The 20,585-nt window shown below is 38.2% G+C and overlaps 1 protein-coding gene across 1 annotated transcript; it reads left to right on the top strand.

Moving 5' to 3' along the window:
• The first annotated feature begins 3,250 nt into the window (after nt 1-3,250).
• Nucleotides 3,251-8,395, top strand: LOC127126785 (probable protein S-acyltransferase 7). Its single transcript, XM_051055781.1, has 5 exons — nt 3,251-3,675; nt 4,593-4,775; nt 6,867-7,163; nt 7,264-7,497; nt 7,601-8,395. The coding sequence occupies exons 1-5, from the start codon at nt 3,589-3,591 to the stop codon at nt 8,084-8,086; spliced, it is 1,287 nt and encodes a 428-aa protein (XP_050911738.1). The 5' UTR covers nt 3,251-3,588; the 3' UTR covers nt 8,087-8,395.
• Nucleotides 8,396-20,585: the final 12,190 nt, after the last annotated feature.

Here is a 20,585-nt window from a genome sequence, read left to right on the forward strand (position 1 = left end):
CTCTTTCTTTTTGTCTCTTTATTAGATCTAGCGCACGCAGCCTTTCTTCGTCTAGATCAACTAATTCGTCCATCATCATACTCCAATATATATCTGATGGGATTTCATGATGCCTTTGCACTCTAACTGACTGCAAATATATTTCGACTGGTAAAACTGCATCATGTCCATAGGTCAACTTGAATGGGGTCAAATTTGTTGCTTCTTTTGGAGACGTTCGACAAGCCCACAAAACTTGATCTAAAGTTTTATGCCAGTTTCTAGGTTTTTTCCCTACATGCTTCTTGATCAAATTTATCACTACCTTGTTGGCTGCTTCAACTTGCCCGTTGGCTCGAGCATAGTAAGGTGTCGAAGTAAGGAGTTTAAAACCAGTTTCTTGTGCGAATTTCTGCATATTTTTACCAGTGAACACAGATCCTTGATTTGTTGTTATTGTTTCAGGTATCCTAAATCTGTAAATTATGTTCTTTTGGATAAAATCTATGACTGCTTCTTGATCCACGTTTACCAATGGTATAGCTTCAATCCACTTAGTGAAGTAGTCTATCCCAACCAAAATATATTTTTGCCCTTTTGAAGAGGCTGGTCGAATTTCACCAATCAAGTCTAAAGCCCAACCTCTAAATGGCCAAGGCTTTATAATTGAATGCAACTCACTTGCAGGAACATGGGGTATGCCTGCATGTACTTGACATTCCTGACATCCTTTTGCAAATTCGACACAGTCCTTCAGCATTGTTGGCCAATACATTCCTTGTCGAAATAATAACCACTTCATTTTATGACCTGCTTGGTGTGCGCCACACGCTCCACTGTGCACATTCGATAATGCTATGTAAGCTTCATCTTCACCTAAGCATTTCAACAAGACTCCTTCTGCAGTCTTTTTGAACAATTCGTTTCCAAAAAGTACATAACTTAAAGCTCTATATTTTATCTTTCTTTCTGCTTTCTGATTTGGTTCTTGTAGATAATTCTTGATGGGCTTTCTCCAGTCTGCAATTCCTGAATCATCTATATTGATTAAGGCTCTCTGACTTTTGAGCCTATGAGTGGTCTGAAATAGTATTAAGTTTGACACCTTTAATTACAAGAATTTCATTATTTAAAGGTGAATAAGTGAAATGTCTTAGATTATAATTCATATCTATGTAATCTGTTGTCTCTACAATTATCAATTAAGTTGAATTAACGAAACTCGTTGATATATATATTTTAGTAGTTGATATTTACACATATGCTGAAATAAAATTATGTGATAAAATATTAAATAATTTTTAATTCTATAAAATTTTATTGAATTGGTCAACTTAAATATATCCCAATGCAACATTCGAATTGATTTAATTCTTCGTATATATTGAAATGTATAAGTTTGTTAAGTTTGACGAAGAAATCTTTTTTTCTTTTTCTCTCTATTTTTAAAATTAAAATTTATTAATAATGTATTATTAAAAATTATTTTTAATGTTAGGTGAAAACTTAAAGGGAACAAATATTACAAAGAGTTTTGTTCCATTATAAACCTTTAAAGAAAACTTAGTTGGATAAAACTTGATGAAAATGAAAAGTGTAGTTTTTAAAAGTAAACTAAAATGAAATATGAAGTTTAAACGGCAATATGTTTTTAATAAAATCATGCTTCATGCAATTAGGGAAGAACTCTACCAAACAAAACTATTACTAGTACAAATTATATTATCAAGACTATCAACATAAACGGTTCCATCTCTGAAAACAAGAGATAATTTAAAACAATAAATTTTAATTAAATTAAGAGAGTCGACCAATAGTTTTGACGCATCGAAGACACATATTAAGATTATAAAAAGATTGAAACACCAATGTAAAACCACACTCAAGATTTAGTTTTATTTTTCTATTTGTTTAGCATTGTCAAGACATATCTCTTAGTTGTTAACTTACCATTTCCTTTCGCACAATATAATTTGGACATGCAACAACCATTTGAACTAACACATATTTAAGCATAGTTTTTCTTTGAATATTTGTTAGGTCTATAATGTTCACCTTAATAATATAATTTCTTATGGGAAATTATTTTCAAGTAAGCCTAATTAATGATCGAAAGGCTGGTAAACCAAGTGCATATATATTTGGTTAATGAACTTGAGAAATATTTCTTTTTCAAATATTCGTCTGGTTAGGTCGATACATTTGATTTGGTATCTTGCCATATGTTTTAATGTAAATTCTTTCATTTCACCTGAAATCTTGGTAAATTTGGAAATTTTAATCCCTCGAGTAATTTTGTTTTGCGAAACTACACTGAAACACACAAAAGTAAAATAAGGTATATTCGCATAGCCTACATTGAATCTATGTATACTCCACACTAGTTCAATCACATTTTTTTATGTGTTGTCTCCCTACATTTTACCTTACTTGTTATATGATATCACCGACATTTTGGTTTCTATTAACTAAAGCCACATTTCGAGAATTTATGTGGTTCACTCGAGTATATGGTCTATCAATTTTTTTGATGAATCCTATTGTCATTACCATCGTTAAGGATGCCTAAGACAATTGTAATTCACCCTGTTTATCTTGTTAGGGCTTGATATATGTCAATAGTATTTGTAATTATTAGATTGAACGCAATGACAATTTAATGCGTTATTATGTTCATCATTTCATAACTACTATAGCCTATTTATTATTTGACTGATTGTAATGTGATGTTAGTTATAGGAGAGTACCTTTGGTTATCCATATATACGTTGAAGAAGTTAACGTTGTTGGTTCCCCTTGGTCGATTCGAATACCTACCTTTTTAGTCTAATATTGGCTAGAGAAACTATTAACCATGCAAATGTCTGTATGGGTGACACAAACCCTAAGAGTACTGTCAAACTATTTATTTGATTAATATCAACGTTAAAATCTGACTGATTACCAACTTCAAAAATAAATCTATCCAGAATATAATTTTTCATTTTTTTAACGTGTCTTCTTTAAATCCATTGTCTCTCTCAATTCGAAATTACATTTCATATTTTTTTTCAAACATATCTTTGATCTATCTTGAAAAAATCATTCAAATCTTTAAATTTTAAATATAACAAACACCTATCAAAGAATAATATTAGAAATAACAATCCGAGGATCTTTACTTTTAAATGAAATAGATACTATATACCTATACTATACTATAACATGATAATAATATTATGATAACTAAAATGAGAAAATACAAAAGAAAAAAATGCAACTTGTTGAAACAAATCCCTTGCAATTTGCCTTTTCCACACAAACAAAACCAGCTCTCACACCACTCACCACAAAAGAGAAAAAGAAAAAGAAAACTCTTCATAGCCACATTACTACATTATTACTACTGCACCACCCCCCTTCTGTTCTGTCCCGACCAACCCCTCATGTGTTGTCGCCCTACCGGCGCGACCCATCAACTTCGCCGGTTACTTTCCTCAAAAGGGTCCTCCAATTCACCCATGGTTCTCAATTCTCAGCCTTAGAGACCCTTCAAGCTTCCACCTTGTTTTCTTACTTTTTCGGGGCTGAATCTCTTAAATCACCGAGGGTTTTTGAACTCTGAGCGGTATGTACGTGGTGCCTCCGCCCCAACGCTCCGATCCGGGTTCAGGATCCGATGGTTTGAGGGTTTATCAAGCCTGGAAAGGAAGCAATGTTAGTTTTCATTCTGGATTTCGCTTTTTTTTTTATCTTGTTATTTGTTTTGTTTCACCGTTTTACTTTTTTTAGTTGCTTTTAGAATTTGTTATTGGTTCTCTGAAAATTCCCCTTTTTTGCTAGTGTTTGTTTTGCTTCTGGATTTTAAGTAGCTTTTCTTCTGTTTTACTTAAGTGTGTAAGTGTGTGTGTGAGAGAGAGTATTTTTAAGTTATACTGGTTTTGTGTTCATATGTTAGGGGTGTTACCATTTTGGAATGAACTGAGTAAGAGAAATATTGTTTCCAAAGAAAATGGATGGATTTTCTTATCCAAGATTTTGATTTAGTGTATGTTTGGTTTAGCTTCCGGAAGAGCTAAAAGCCATTCTAGAGGTGTAGAATTGATTTTGTAATGATTTTGAGGTGTTTGGTTCTTCTAACGTAGAATTGATTCTGTCTCCAGAATTGATTCTACTTAAGCTAGAATTTGTAGCTTTTGAGTTTAAACGTAATTTTTACATTGTAATTGACGGTTCAACTCAATTTTGCATTAAGTTATCCAAACATAAATCACTTTACATTTGACTCACTTTTAATAAGAGTCAATTTTACAGAATCAATTCACTCAAAATCATTTTTTTAAACTTATGATACATATATTTGAAGGTGCTTTTCCTGTGTTATGTTCTGTCACTTTTAACTGTTACTGAAACAGTTTGAAAGCTGTACTTGCTCTGAAGTTTGAAATGATAGGAAAGGGTCAAAGTTTTCTACAGTTTCACATACTGTAGAGGATCTTCAGTGTTAAAAAAACACTTGTTTACTGACTGTTATATCTTCATCTGCCATCTCAGCTATGCTTTGATTTTTAGGTGATTCTGATTCATCATAAATATGGAGATTCTTATTTATTGCTTCCATCCTTTTCTTGCAGAAATTTTTTCTTCAGGGAAGGTTTATATTTGGACCAGATGTGAGATCGTTGGCGCTGACGATTTTCCTTATTGTTGCTCCTGTAGCTGTTTTCTGTGTCTTTGTTGCCAGAAAACTATTGAATGATTTTTCTGATCACTGGGGGATATCCATAATGGCTGTTGCCGTCGTTTTCACCGTTTATGTGAGTCTCTTACTTTCATTTACTACAAGAAGATTTTTTTCTCCTTTAGGTTGTTTAACTGCATTGTAATCCAATATGATTAGAATAACGAGAAACGTAGTGAGCTAATATGTTAACTTCTCAGTGAAATAGAACATTGAGTATTGCAATCTATATGAAGGATCTTAATTTTAGAAACTGTTTTGAATTTCAATAGTTTCTTTTTTACTTCTAAAGGCAGAGTATATTTCTATTTAGAGAAGGGAAAGGTAGTTATATAAAATGAATTGATGGTTGAAATCCACTTGTTGAAGTTAGAGGATAAATGGATAGAATCAACGAAAACCTAGAGGGGTTTTAGGGTAAGACCCCCTCTTCAAATAAAGTACTTGAAAATTTGGAGATTTGAAGAAACTTTGGAGTTCTTTTGGCATAGAAATTTGAATGGGAGATTGATGCAAACCGTAGAAAACTAAGGAGTTTTCCACCACATTCATACGAGTTTTCTTTGAGCTTACCATGACTGTTGGTGATCTGACAGGTCAGACTAGTTGTTAGAGTTCTAAGAGTAAGAACAATAGAGAAAGAGAAATGATTTGTCTCTATAGTTTTATTGATAGCAGACTACCAACAAATAATCTTAACATAAAACTTACTAACCAATGCTATTGGATAAAGCTAAGCTTTATTCCTATGCTTCCTGCAGGGATACACTAACTCCCGATTCACTAAGGCGACAAGTTGGCCCCATGCCTTACACCGTAAGCCACTGTCCGTGCATCTTAGTCACGGGACCTTCCATGTCTCACACCCACAACGTCTAATGTTTGAGCATCGTGCCACTATCTGGTGGCTCCGGCAAGGACACTCTTCTGGTGGCAATAATGAGTAATCAGGACTATGCAAAACTCAACCTGCCAAAACTATTGTGGGTTTTCCACTTTTGTTCCTCCTTCACTCCTCCCTTGAGATCCATACTTCTTGTGGTGTTCTTGTGTTTCTCTCAGGATAATTTGTCCGTCTCTACTGTTCCTTTATAGTCTTGAAAAATTCCCTTGCAAACTCCTTTGAAAGGTCTATTTGTCTTCTTATCTATGAAGCACGGACACCGCGAATACGACCTCGACACCGACACGGCGTCACCGGTAATAATTTGAAAATATGAATAAATTAAACGTAAACACAAGTGTCGGTGCAGGTGTCCGATACCGACACGGACACGGACACGCCTTTTCTCAGAGGTGTTGGTGCTACTTATCATTCCTTACCATCAGCCGGCATGATTCTTTTTTCTTGACCTCATCTTTCGTTCTGTTCTTGTTTATTTTCTTGGCTCACCCAATCTTGATTCTTCCACATCTGTGTTGTGACCAGCATATGTGGTTTTGCTCCTTCTCAAGGTTCTGCTGCTGTCACCACCAGCAACACCAGTGATACGAATGTGGTAACCGTGGTAATTCAGAGTTCGGCTGAGAGGTAAGTAAAGTCTGTTCAAGGATTGTTCAACTGGATTGTTATTAGTAATAGCATAATCGTTCTTTCTGCAACTCTACATGGTTATACTTAAACTCAAATTTTTGGCAAATTATAACTACAGGGCTTAGAGGGTCAAATTGGGCAAATCATAGATTAGAGGATTAATAGTGACACTGGCTTGGGTGATTTTTTACTTTATCTAATGCAATGTAGCATGTAATGCTACAACTGAGTTATGTTATTTATATGTTAGGAATTTATTTTGAAAGGTTAGTTTTAGTGTTTCATGTTATTTCTTTATTTTGGTGTTAGGCTTACTAGTTGCCAAAATGGATAATATGATGAAGTTCTGCCGCGTGACCTCTGTGTTTAGGATGTCATAGGTCCAAGTTTTGGAATCAGCCTCTTGCAAATGCAAGGTAAGGCTGCTTACAACAGATCTACAATGGGTTTGACCCTTCCCTAGACTCTGTCTACGCTAGTGCTTTATAGCACCAGTTTGCCCATTTTTATTGTCTAATCGTTGGTGATGATTTTGTCACCAAAAGGATAGGGGCATTAATTCACCATTTTTCATTGCTATGCACACTAGAAAATATTCTTTCCAAACAAATGCTGATGCTACCATATTTTCAGGACTTGGTTCTTCTTTTGTTAACATCTGGTCGAGATCCTGGCATAATACCACGCAATTTACATCCTCCAGAACCAGAAGGTTTCGATAGTAATGCAGATCTTGGTGCTGGTCAGACTCCCCAATTGAGGTTGCCAAGGATTAAGGAGGTTGAGGTCAATGGCGTTGTTGTTAAGGTCAAGTATTGCGATACTTGCATGCTTTATAGGCCTCCTCGATGCTCGCACTGCTCAATCTGTAATAACTGTGTAGAACGGTTTGATCATCACTGTCCGTGGGTCGGTCAGTGTATTGGGCTGGTAAGTTGGGTCTTTTAATTGTTTCTTCTGATTACTTTTCAGCTTAAGTCATTCTTGAATATTTGATATGTATGTTGATACTTGCACAATTGTTATGCAGCGTAATTATCGCTTCTTCTTCATGTTTGTCTTCTCAACTACGCTACTTTGTGTGTACGTTTTTGCATTTAGCTGGATCTATATTAGAAGAATTATGGCGTCAGAGGAAACAACAATTTGGAAGGCAATGATCAAAACTCCAGCCTCCATAGTTTTAATAATTTACACCTTCATATCAATGTGGTTTGTCGGTGGCCTTACCGCATTCCATTTATATCTCATAAGTACAAACCAGGTAAGATTTTATTCTTTTTAATCCACAAGCTTTAAATATAATAAAATAGATATATTTGACTCACTAATTTTGACAAAAATTAAATGATTCATTAATCTGGCAGACTACTTATGAGAACTTCAGATACCGATATGATCGCCGAGCAAACCCATATAACAAAGGAGTGTTGAATAATTTCAAAGAGATATTCTGCATCAGCATAACCCCCTCGAAGAACAATTTCAGGGCAATGGTGCCAAATGAACCAGCATTACCAGCTCGATCAGTAGGTGGAGGATATATGAACCAAAGTTTGGGAAAATCCGGGGACGACATAGAGATGGGAAGGAAAGCTGTATGGGAGATGGATGATTCAGATTCTCACTTAAACAATGATCGTGTGAATGTAAAAGACGGCGAGTTGTCTTCTGAAATTAGAACAACGGTAGATGAAACGGTCGACCGTGTTGGAGTTCATCCTCGGCGATCTAGCTGGGGAAGAAAAAGCGGAAGCTGGGAAATGTCACCAGAAGTGTTGGCCTTGGCAGCCAGGGTTGGTGAGCAAAATCGTGCCGGTGAAGGTAACAGTGGTAGCACTAGAGAACCGTAAGCGACGCGATGATTTGACTTTATGGTCTTTAAAAGAAAGTTTGCCTTTTCTCATGTGGAAACTATAGTGAAAATTTATTGTATGTGCAAAATGGAGAAAGGGGTTGTAGGTATTTGCAGTGTGTTTGTATTGTAAGTGTTGTTTTAGCCTTTTCTGATTGTAAGAAGGAAATGCTTGGAGTGTTGTGAGTGTGAGCTTGTTCTGCTTTGCTTCATGTTGTATTTATTTATGCTTATCAGTTAATTGGTGTGTAGGATGAAAAACTTGTCAAGGGTTTCCAAATCTCACTATCCTTTATTTTTGTGTGAATTTGCTTATTTCATAAGCAATTTTCTACAATGACATTGATAATGATTAAAGGGAGAAGGATGTTAGAATCAGAATCAAACATACTAATACACTAGTTCTGAAAATTTTGATGTTAGAAAATAATTTAACGTTAAATATAAGTTTATGATAAATTAGACTTTGGGATAATTATCAAGAGTTTTAATTCTGATTCTAATAGATATTTGATATGATGAGATGTGAAAGAAGTGATTAATATAAAAAACCTATTCAAAAGTCGAAAAGTGATGACATCAAAACAAGGAAATGTAGATGTCCTTTTAACTTATATGGATACCACACAATAATTTTTTTTTGGAAATTTAATATATTGCACAGTGTACATAACCATGGATTGGACACAAATTAGTCCATCATTGTATTGTCAATCATTTAGATTCCAATGAGATGAAATTTTTTGATATGAAAATGGACATGGTTTAGCTAAAAAACATACTCGCAACTTTGAGATGAAAATTTTTGATATGAAAATGGACATGGTTTAGCTAAAAAACATACTCGCAACTTTGAAGAAAAAGATCTGATAATGTCTCAAATATTAAACAAGTTTATAATGTTTGACACTAAATAACAAGGCGACAATGAGTCCAAGATTTGAAATACAACCGTTGGATAAAAATCATGATGTTTCTAGGTATAAAGTGTGTAAGGATGAAAAATTTATTCAAGATATATTTTATACACATCCTGAATCCATCAAGTTATTTAACACATTTTTCACTCTATTGATAATTGATTCAATGTATAAGACCAACAAATACAAGATACCATTGCTTAAAATTGTTGGTGTTACTTTTATAGAGATGACTTATACAATTTGTTTGATTTTTTGGAATGTGAAAAGGAGGACATAGATTACATGTATTCTAGAAATGTGTTGCAATCTGTTGAAAGATTAAGAAAATATGCCACAAGTGATTGTCACTGATTGTGATACTTCCCTCACATATTCTATTGAAAAAAGATTTTCTATAACATATACTTTAATGTGTCGCTATCATATAACAACAAATGCGAGATCTAAAATTAAGGATATCTTGGAAAATAAATAAATCAAGAGCGCATACATGAAAATGGTCAAACCTACACCAATATTAAAACCCATAACAAAAATATGGAATATTGTAATCAATTCTTCTATAGAGGAGTTATTTGTTGATTTTGTCATGCAACTCAAAAGTGTGTGTGTGAAATATCCAAATTTATTGAAATATGTTTAAACTACAATATTAGACCAAATGAAGGAGAAGATAATTTGTGCATTGATGTTAGATACCCAAAAGTGCTTATTTGAGCTATCAAATATGGACATCTTTCACTCCGTTTCCTTGCTAAAGTGTTCGAAACCACCTTTGTTTTTGATGAATTGCAATACAATGATAAACGATCTTGGTACCTTTGATTTGTGTGTTATTGTGCAGGAATTAGGCATGAAATAATAGAAAATGAAACCACAAGAAAGTTGGCAAAGGGACCAAAGAAAAGATGCATTCATCAGCTTGCTCGCTAGGCGAGGGCTGTGGCGAAGGGCTCGCTAGGCGAGCGCCCAGCGAGAGCCCAGCGAAAAGCTCCAGTATTTAACAGGGGCAAACATCAACAAACTCGCTAGGCGAGCTGCTAGCGAGGTGTGTAGCGAACACGTCCAGACTTGGTGAAAAGCGCAGCCAGCACTCACTCGCTAGGCGAGCCATTAGCGAGCTCCCAGCGAGCATTCAAGTAGCAAAACCTCTCAAGCTCGCTGGAGCGAAGGTTGAAGCGTGACCTTCGCCTAGCGAAGGTTTTGTTCGCCCTGCGAACATGACAGTCTGGCAAAGGTTGTTTCTCTGGGCGCAGGTGCCTCAGGTGCCTCATTTAGGGGCTCGCTAGGCGAAGCAGTCTGCTCGCCTAGCGAGCATGACAGCTCAGTAGCAGCTCTATAAGTAGCAAGGGCTACTTTTTGGAGCCATACTTTTGCACCTCCATACTTTTGTACTTTTTAGATATTTTTCCAGCATTGCTCTTAGAGGATCTTTTGTGACCTAGAAATCATTTCTCTTCATCTCTTAACAATCTTTCACAAAAAGAAGGTGGATTCCCATCCAATCTCGATTATTCGACTCGGATGTTGATCAACCTTCTTCCGAAACTTGTTGAACAAGCTACCATGAAAATGAGTATCTAAGTCCTTCATTTTGTCAAGGTTAGATGTAGATGATCATTAGCTTTGTGTGTAAATGTAAGAATCTTCATTTGTAAACTCTTTAATGGTGAATATATGGTGAAAACTTTGTTCTTATTGAAAACTCTTTGTGTTGGTTTATGATCGAGAGATGTTTACCAACTCTTAACCTAGGTTTTCATCCAATCTTGTTTGTTAGCTAGAGATAGTAATGAATGATTTTGTTCACCATAAGGTTGAACCAAAAAGTTGTCATTTTGATAGATTGTGTTAGAGATAAACAATGGATCAAAATGGGAAAACTCACAATGTGTGTTAGAGATAAACACATTGGGAGGACTTTGTGAAATAGTTTATCATCTAAAGGAGTTTATAAGTTTAGTTGATCGAACATATACATGCAAAGTGATCGTCGAACCTTAACTTTGGCAATATTTCTCAAATATTAAAACCAAAACTTTTACCGCATTTTATTACACTTTTATGCAAGATACCGTGACAAACACCAAAACCCCATTGTTACCTTAAGCTAAGAATTGAAACAACTGTCGAAAGGCGGTGATATCTCACAATCCCTGTGGAGACGATAACAAAAACCCAACACTTAAAATTACATTCAACAAAATGGCGCCGTTGTCGGGGATTGTGAATTGATATTGCGAGCATCGCAATGGTTGCTTAATTTTTAGCTTTCGAATTTTCGACTTGTGCTTGTAATTTGTTTGGTTTAGTGTGCAGCTTACGTTTTATGCGAGGGCAGATCCCTGTAGACGAACTTCTTTTTGATCCCGAGATCGAGAGAACCGCAATGAGGCTTAATAGCAAAACGAGACGAAGGAGGCAACAGGCTAGACAACGTCAAGAACAAGGAGAAAGTTCTTCTACCACACATCCACCACCGTTCATACCTACCATGGAACCACCACCACCGCCCATTTCCACTCCATGCATAAACAGTCCAAGAAACACTGCTCAGTTTGCCAACCACACGGGAAGGCAAGCTGAGATGAAAACGGGAACTCTCAATTTATTATATGGTAGTCCATTCACCGGAATGGACCATGAAGATCCCTTTGCTTTTCTCACAAAATTTTATGAGATAGCATTGGCGGCCGAAGTGGATCAGGCTCAAGAGCTACCGTTGTTCACAAGATTATTTCCCCACGCTTTGCTCGGCAAAGCAAAAGATTGGTACTTAGATCAAACACCAGTCGTCATGACAGACTGAAACGTGTTGGAGGAGAAGTTCATAGAGAGATTTTTCTCCCATAATCGGTTCATGGAATCCAAGACGGCCATCTCAGTGTTTGCACAAGGAATCAATGAATCCTTAAATGAAGCGTGGGAAAGATTCAAATCCATGCTTCGGAAGTGTAAAGGGCATGGATTTGATGAATTGACTCAAATCCATATTTTCAAAAATGGACTTCAACCAAATTGCAAGACGTTGTTGGATGCTACCTCGGGTGGCTCTTTATTGTCTAAAAGTGCCGAAGAAGCTACAAATATCATAAATCGAATGGCTCTAAATGATCTTCAGAGTCAAAGTAGAGGCAACTCTTTGAAGAAGCCGGGAGTGCTTGAACTTGGGACGAACGATGCCATCCTTGCCCAAAATAAACTCATCTCACAACAAGTGGAACTCTTAACGCAGCAAATAAAAGAGTTAAGAGAACCTTCTAAAGCTAAACAAATAGCTTATTGCGAGCTTTGCAAAGGTGAGCATGACACCGGATTTTGTCCACCTCCGGGGTTCGAAGACGTAAACTACATGGCAAACCAAAGGGACTACCAACCGAGACAACAACAACAACAACCTTATCAACCACACCCTCAAAATCAACAACAACATTTCCAAGGGAACCAAGGGTTCCAACCTAGGAGTAACTATTACCATAACCAAGGTTATGGAGGTGGTTCTTCTAGCCGTCAAAACCTTCCCCAAAATCCTTATCAACCTCAACAACCGCCGGTCGTAACTTCTAAGTTGGAAGAGACATTGACACAATTCATGCAAATGTCAATGACTAACCAAAAGAGCAATGACGCGGCTATAAAAAATCTCGAGACTCAAGTTGGACAACTTGCTAAGCAACTCGCGGAACAACAACCCGGTCCTTCCTTTTCGACAAACACGCAAACAAATCCTAAGGAACATTGTAAAGCGATCATGACACGAAGTGGGAGGGAGTTGATCAGTGAGAATAAAAAAAGAGATGAGAAAGAAAATGAGGAGGAAATATTGGAGGACTATATTGATGGTGAAGTGGGGGAGTGGAGTGAGGAGGAAGAAGTTGAAAAGAACGAAAAGAATGGTGAAGTTGAAAAGAAAAAAAGTGTGGAAATTGAGAAAAATAAAAGTGATGAAGTGATGGTGGAGGAAGTGAAAAAGAAAAGAGCAAGAAGTTCTAGAGTTGCTAAAGGAAAGGAGGTAGTGAGCGCTACTCCGATCCAAAACCTTCCTTATCCACATGCTCCATCCAAAAGGGAGAATGAACGGCATTACGCCCGGTTCATGGATATTTTTAAACAATTGCAAATCAACATTCCGTTTGCCGAAGCCTTGGAGCAAATGCCCAAGTATGCCAAATTCATGAAGGACATACTTACAAAAAAACGGAGGTATACGGAACCGGAGACCATCGTCCTAGATGCGAGCTGTAGTGCAATTATTCAAAGGACGCTTCCGAAAAAAGAGGTTGATCCGGGAAGAGTTACTTTGCCGGTTAAAATTGGTGATATCTATGTCGGGAAAGGACTAATTGACTTGGGGTCAAGCATTAATCTTATACCTTTGTCTATTATAAAGAGGCTTGGCAACATTGAAATTAAGTTCATCCGAATGACGTTGCAATTGGCAGATAAGTCGACTACCCATCCTCATGGCGTAGCCCAAGATGTTTTGGTTAAAGTCGACAAATTCTTTTTCCCGGTCGATTTTATTGTTATTGATATGGAAGAAGATGATGATGCTCCGCTCATCTTGGGCCGACCGTTCATGAAAACCGCGCGAATGATGATAGACGTTGATGACGGTTTGATGAAGGTGAGAGTCCAAAATGAGGAAGTTACATTCGATCTATTCGAAGCAATGAAGCATTCAAAAGATAGAAATGATAGCTTTCGCATCGATGTGATCGAAGAGGCAATTTTGGAGGTTTCTAAGCATATTCATGAGATATCTCCTATGGAGTTAGCTCTTGACGACTCATTGGAAGTTTTCACAGCTGAAGAAGAGCAAGCTCTGGAGGAATGCTTAAGGGAACTTGATGGTTTAGACGAACTACAACCGTGGGAAGTTAAGGAGGAAGACTTGAAGAAGGAGGTTAATGACGAAAAAGAGCCTATTGAATTGAAAATATTACCTTCTACTTTGAAGTATGTATTCCTAGATGAGACCGAAGCAAAGCCGGTCATCATAAGCAACCTTTTGTCAAATGATGAAGAAGCCCGCTTGATCAATGTGCTAAAAAAAATCAAGAAGCCATGGGTTGGACTCTTTCCGATCTAAAAGGAATTAGCCCTTCCTATTGCATGCACAAGATCTTGATGGAAGAGGATTTTAAGCCGGTAGCTCAACCACAACGCCGCTTAAATCCTACCATGAAGGAGGTTGTAAGAAAATAAGTTGTAAAGTTGTTGGATGCGGGAATGATTTACCCGATTTCGGATAGTCCATGGGTTAGTCCCGTGCATGTTGTTCCGAAGAAAGATGGAATTACCGTGATCCGAAATGACAAGGATGAGTTGATCTCTACTAAAGTTGCAACGGGGTGGCGAATGTGTATTGATTATAGGCGGTTGAATACCGCAACTCGAAAAGATCATTTTCCACTCCCGTTCATGGATCAAATGCTCGAAAGACTCTCGGGGCAAAAATACTATTGTTTCTTGGATGGCTATTTCGGGTATAACCAAATTGCGATTGACCCGACCGATCATGAAAAGACGGCTTTCACATGTCCGTTTGGAGTTTTCGCATACCGAAAAATGCCCTTTGGGTTGTGCAATGCACCAGCGACTTTCCAAAGATGTGTGCAAGCCATTTTAGCCGACCTTATTGAGAAAACAATGGAAGTCTTCATGGATGACTTCTCGGTATTTGGTGGTTCCTTTAGTCTATGCTTGGCAAACTTGAAAACGGTGCTTGAAAGATATGTGAAGACCAATCTTGTGCTTAATTGGGAGAAGTGTCACTTCATGGTGACCGAGGGGATAGTGCTTGGCCATAAAGTATCTTCAAGAGGGCTTGAAGTTGATCGAGCTAAGGTTGAAGTGATTGAAAAGTTACCTCCTCCGGTGAATGTGAAGGGAATTCGAAGCTTTTTGGGGCACGCCGGGTTCTATCGGCGCTTTATCAAAGACTTCTCAAAGGTGGCTAAGCCTTTGATTAATTTGCTAGCTAAGGACCAGGTATTTCTCTTAACCGATGAATGTTTGCAAGCTTTTGAAACTTTGAAAGAAAAATTGGTTACCGCTCCAATTATAGTCGCTCCAAATTGGAATTTAAATTTTGAGCTAATGTGTGATGCAAGCGACTATGCAATCGGAGCGGTACTAGGCCAAAGAAAAGAGAAAATTTTTCATGCGATACATTACGCAAGTAAAGTTCTTAATGAGGCTCAAATTAACTATGCCACCACTGAAAAAGAATTACTTGCAATAGTGTATGCGCTTGAAAAGTTTAGGTCTTATCTTATAGGGTCTAAAGTCGTAGTGTATACCGACCACTCGGCGATTAAATATTTGCTCAAACTGGATTCGAAGCAAAGGCTCATCCGTTGGATCCTCTTGTTGCAAGAATTTGATGTTGAAATCAAAGACAAGAAAGGATCGGAAAATTTGGTGGCGGATCATTTATCCCGCTTAGTTAATGTGGAGGTTACCGCGTCAGAGAAGGAAATCCGGGAAGAATTTCCTGATGAAAAACTGTTCAAAGTTCAAGTTAGGCCGTGGTTTGTAGACTTTGCGAACCACAAGGCTAGTGGTTTTGTGCCTCCCGACCTAACTTCGAACCAAAAAAGGAAGTTTCTTTCGGATGCCAAGTATTATGTATGGGATGACCCGTACTTGTTTAAGTTGGGTAGTGATAACCTTTTAAGGAGATGCGTTACTGGCGATGAAGCGCAGAGCATCCTTTGGCATTGTCACAACTCGCCTTACGGCGGACACTATAATGGGGTGAGAACGGCCACTAAAATCCTTCAGTCAGGATTTTATTGGCCCACTATTTTCAAAGACGCACATACTCATGCGCAAAGTTGTGATAGTTGCCAGAGAAGCGGTGGGATTGGTAAGAGAGACGAGATGCCTCTCCAAAACATCCAAGAGGTCGAAGTATTTGATTGTTGGGGCATCGATTTTGTAGGTCCATTCCCACCCTCTTATGGTAACGAGTATATGCTTGTCGCAGTTGATTACGTTTCTAAGTGGGTTGAGGCGATTGCCTCACCTCGGGCGGATGCGAAAACGGTAATATTTTTTTTGAAGAAAAACATATTTTCCCGTTTCGGAACCCCCCGAGTGTTGATAAGTGACGGAGGGTCACACTTTTGTAATGCACTGTTGGAAAGCATTTTAAAACATTACGGTGTATCACACAGAGTGGCAACTCCGTATCACCCACAGGCTAATGGAAAAGCTGAGGTCTCTAATCGTGAGATTAAGAGAATCCTCGAAAAAACTGTGTCAAATTCGAAAAAAGAGTGGTCACAAAAATTGGATGAAGCGTTATGGGCATACCGTACCGCCTTTAAAGCTCCAATTGGCCTAACTCCTTTTCAATTGGTGTTTGGTAAAACTTGCCATTTGCCGGTCGAATTGGAGCACAAAGCCTTGTGGGCTCTGAAATTTTTAAATTTTGAAAATGATTTGGCCGGTGAGAAAAGGAAGGTGCAATTGCTTGAGTTGGAAGAGATGCGCAATGCCGCATATCACTCAAGTTGGTTGTACAAAGAGAAGGTAAAAAAATACCATGACAAAAAGCTCCGAAAGAAAGAATTTGTGCCCGGACAGTTGGTCCTCTTGTTCAATTCCAGGTTGAAGTTATTCCCCAGAAAGTTGAAATCAAAATGGTCCGGGCCATTTCGGGTCAAAGAAGTTAAGGAATACGGAGCTATTGTCATTGAGGACATGGAAAAGAAGGACAGTTGGACCGTTAATGGCCAACGTTTGAAGGTTTATCTTGGCGGTCATGTGGATCGCGAAAGCTGTGCTATTCCTTTGGATGCTCCTCTGTGAGCATCGCACCGTCGAGCTTATCCGACGTTAAACAAGCGCTTGTTGGGAGGCACCCCAACATTGTAAGTATTTACAGTTTTTCTGTTGTGTTGTAGTGGGATTCCAATTGTTAAAACCTTGCTGAATGTACCAGGAATGCTGTTTTTGAAAAGGAAAATGCTGTCATGCTCGCTTGATGCTCGCTAGGCGAAGCAGTAGCGAGCAGATTCGCTAGCTGCTCGCTAGGCGAAGCAGAAGCGAGCGCTGCGTGGCAGCACTAATTTAAATTATCACCAGGCCACTCTTTTGGGCCCAAATGCAACTTTTCTGTTTTTTTTTAAAAACTCTGAACCGAGCTCTCACACACCACTCTCACAAGCACTCTCTCACATTTCATCTCAAACTCTAAACCCTAACATTGCATACCAACCTCCACTGCACTTCGAATTCAATCAATCTATTTTGCTAAGGTTTGCCCTAATTCCATTTCTTTATGTTTGAACTTTGTAAATTTCTGAGTTGCATGTCATTTAGGGTGAATTTGGGGGAATGGGTATATTAGGTTTTGCATGTGGGGAACTTTAGGTTTTGCATGTAGGTTTCGAATTACATGTATCCTAGAACGATTCTTTTCTTGATAGATCATTTTGTTCTAAAATAGATACCATGAGAACTTGGGTTTTTCCAAAATTCCACTGTAAACATAGCAGAACCCAAAAACCCATAAGTTTCGCTAGCAACTCGCTAGGCGAACCTGGGGCGAGCATTCGCTGCCACTTCGCTAGGCGAAGCAGCAGCGAGCATGACAGTACTTTGAATTCTGGTTTTGCTGTCTAATCTGTTTTGTGTTTGTGTTGCTTCCTCTTTATGTTTTGCAGATGGAATCCAGATCCGGAGCTTCGAAGAAGAGAAAGGGAGGGAACACTTCCCGTCCCGTACCAATACAATTCGACACCGACAAATTTGTCGGGCCAAAGCAAGCCGCAAGATATGTTGCTTTGGAGAAACGAAAGATTTTACCGGAAAAGAGATTCTTGATCAACCCTGAAGGCACGAACCGAACATTCGCCGGGTTGATCAACAGCAAAAAGTGGGATCGGTTAATATCCCCCCTGGAGCATTACGATATCGCAACGGTGCGTGAATTTTATGCGAACGCACTGCCGGATGATGACGAGCCATTTACATGGACATCTAGAGTGTCCGAACGTCCTGTTGCATTCGATCGGGATGCAATTAAACGTGTCCTGGGTGAACCGCTCCAACTGGGAGCCGAGGAGAGAGACACCTACCACACAGAATTAAGGCTTCACCGGGATACTGATGCAATTTCTGCTGCCCTGCTTTTGAGAGGGAAATCAGTTAAGCTGAACCCATCTGGGGTTCCCATGAGATACCATAGGGAGGACATGACTCCCTTGGCTCAACTGATCCTTTTGTTGGTTCTGACAAACATCACACCCAAGTCTCATACTTCTACAGTGCCGATCCCAGTGGCACACTTGGTACACAGCATCCTCACTAACGTCCAGATTGATGTGACGAGGATTATCGCTTATGAGCTGAAGTCCGTGATTGAAAGCGGGCTAAAGTCGGGGGCACGAGTGAATTGTCCCCTGGCTTTCCCTTGCCTAATCATGAGTTTGTGCCTGCAAGCGAGGGTGAGGCTACCCTCTAGGGGTCAAGTAAGAATCCCGTCGCCCATTGATGACCGGTACGTGGCCAAGTATTGCAAACCGAAAAATGTAAGAGGTAGTTCAGCTGCTGAGGTTACCGGGGATTCTGATGGTCCTGGTACTTCTACTCTAGGATCCGATCCTTTGCAGCAGGCGATCTGCAACTACAACTGGGACTGGATGGCGGAAACTCAGCGTGCCATGCTCGATATGCACGATTCTATGCAGCTGTTACAGCTGCAGGGACGTGACCCCTCCGGTAATCACTCGTTGATGACGCGTGAGCAGTTTTTGCTTAACGCTAGCTGGCCTGTGGACAAGCCTGTGTTTGGAGAGGGGGCGGGTGCTGGTGCTTCTTCTGGTGCTGCTGATGGAGATGATGATGATGATGATGAGGCTACCGGTTCTGAAGCCGGTAGTGATGAGGGTTCTGAGTCCTTGGAGGGCTAAGTTATTTTATTTTTCATATTATGTTTTATTTCTATTGTATTTTCAGAATTGTGTATTTTAATTTTGGCTATGTACTTTTGGGGTGTTTTGTCCCCCATGAACAAATTTAAATTTTGAAGTAATGTTATTATTTATGTTTTAAATTTCTTCTGTTTTAATAAATTTTTGGTTGGTTGAGTGTCAAACCTTCTAGATTGGTTGCTCCTCAAAGAAGTATCCAATGAAGGTGCATCCGAGCTTGGATGGCAATGATAAAAATAAACAAGTGAACAATGCTAAGGTACATGGTTACCTCCGGCTAGAATTTTAGAATGCACTAAGAACTTTACTCTTTTTTGTAATTGAGTATTGTCTTTTTGCAACATAATTGAATGAATGTTTCATCTAGGACTTAAAACCACAAATTGTGAGGAAACCTCCATTTTACACTTAAATGCTGGATTCTAATAAGCTTTGTTGATTCATTTGATTCATGCTTTGTCTTTTATTATTGTGAATATGTGGAAGCAATTAGAAATGATCAAGGCACTTGTTTTCTATCAGCACAACCAGTTCCAAATACAACTTACCTGTGAGCAGAGAGAGTATTCGTTAACCCCTTTGAGCTTAAACAGTTGAATCTCAGCTTGAAATAAAGCGAGATTTCAAAAATCTTTTTCTTGAAACCCGGAAAATTTTGATAATTGTTCTTTTGCCGTAAAAAGTCAAGAGCATTCACTTAGGGTGAGTAAGAAATAAGTTGGGGAGAACGAAAATGAGAACCGGTAAGTGCCACAACTCTTGAAAAACCGAGCAAGCATATAATTTTTTTTTTATATTAGAAATGAGAAACATCTGTTTTGTAAATATGATGTGAAAGAAAAGAAAAAAATAGAGAAAATAAAAATGAATGTTTGCTTGGAAGAAAAATAGTGAAAAACAAAAATTGAGTTGTGAAATAAGAGTTGTGAAGGTTTCAAATGAGAAATAAATGGAACGAAGTTGAGATGTGTGAATAATGTACAGTGAATGTCTCTTTTGCATCGGCAATTTCGTTTTCAATGGCCTTAGAAATGACCCTTGTTTGTTAACATAACCAAGCTTCAACCGAAAATCCCTTAGTGATCTTCGTGCTTCCACATTACCATTTATAATTGTTAGACATTGTATGAATTGAATTGATTTCTTCATTGTTTGTTAGAGAGTGAGATTATTCCCGCGGTTGCAAACGCGTAATTTCATCAATCCTTATTCGAAGAGGAGAGATAGGGTGATTCATTCAAGATAATATTGTTGTAGATAGATACATATTTCGCATTGCTACTAAGTCTTAGTTCTTGTGTATTATTTTATTCTAACCGTTGGAAATTTGTATCTGCTGATTCGCTTGTGTTTGAGTCGTTTTATCCAATTTCGGAGAAACCTCTTTCTTAATGCAAATCCTCTTGTCCCTCAAGAGGCATACTTTGCTTGAGGACAAGCAAGAATCTAGTTGGGGAGAGTTGTTAGATACCCAAAAGTGCTTATTTGAGCTATCAAATATGGGCATCTTTCACTCCAGTTTCCTTGCTAAAGTGTTCGAAACCACCTTTGTTTTTGATGAATTGCAATACAATGATAAACGATCTTGGTACCTTTGTGTCATACCCCGATTTTGATCCTGAAATTT

This window comes from Lathyrus oleraceus, chromosome 3 (genome assembly GCF_024323335.1).
Source record: "Lathyrus oleraceus cultivar Zhongwan6 chromosome 3, CAAS_Psat_ZW6_1.0, whole genome shotgun sequence".
Taxonomy (NCBI): domain Eukaryota; kingdom Viridiplantae; phylum Streptophyta; class Magnoliopsida; order Fabales; family Fabaceae; genus Lathyrus; species Lathyrus oleraceus.

Excerpts from the sequence above, each read along its gene's own strand:
- LOC127126785 (XM_051055781.1), top strand. The coding sequence starts at position 3,589 with ATGTACGTGGTGCCTCCGCCCCAACGCTCCGATCCGGGTTCAGGATCC. Across the intron at positions 3,676-4,592 it reads AAGCCTGGAAAGGAAGCAAT|AAATTTTTTCTTCAGGGAAG; the intron begins GTTAGTTTTCAT and ends CTTTTCTTGCAG. Across the intron at positions 7,498-7,600 it reads ATCTCATAAGTACAAACCAG|ACTACTTATGAGAACTTCAG; the intron begins GTAAGATTTTAT and ends TTAATCTGGCAG.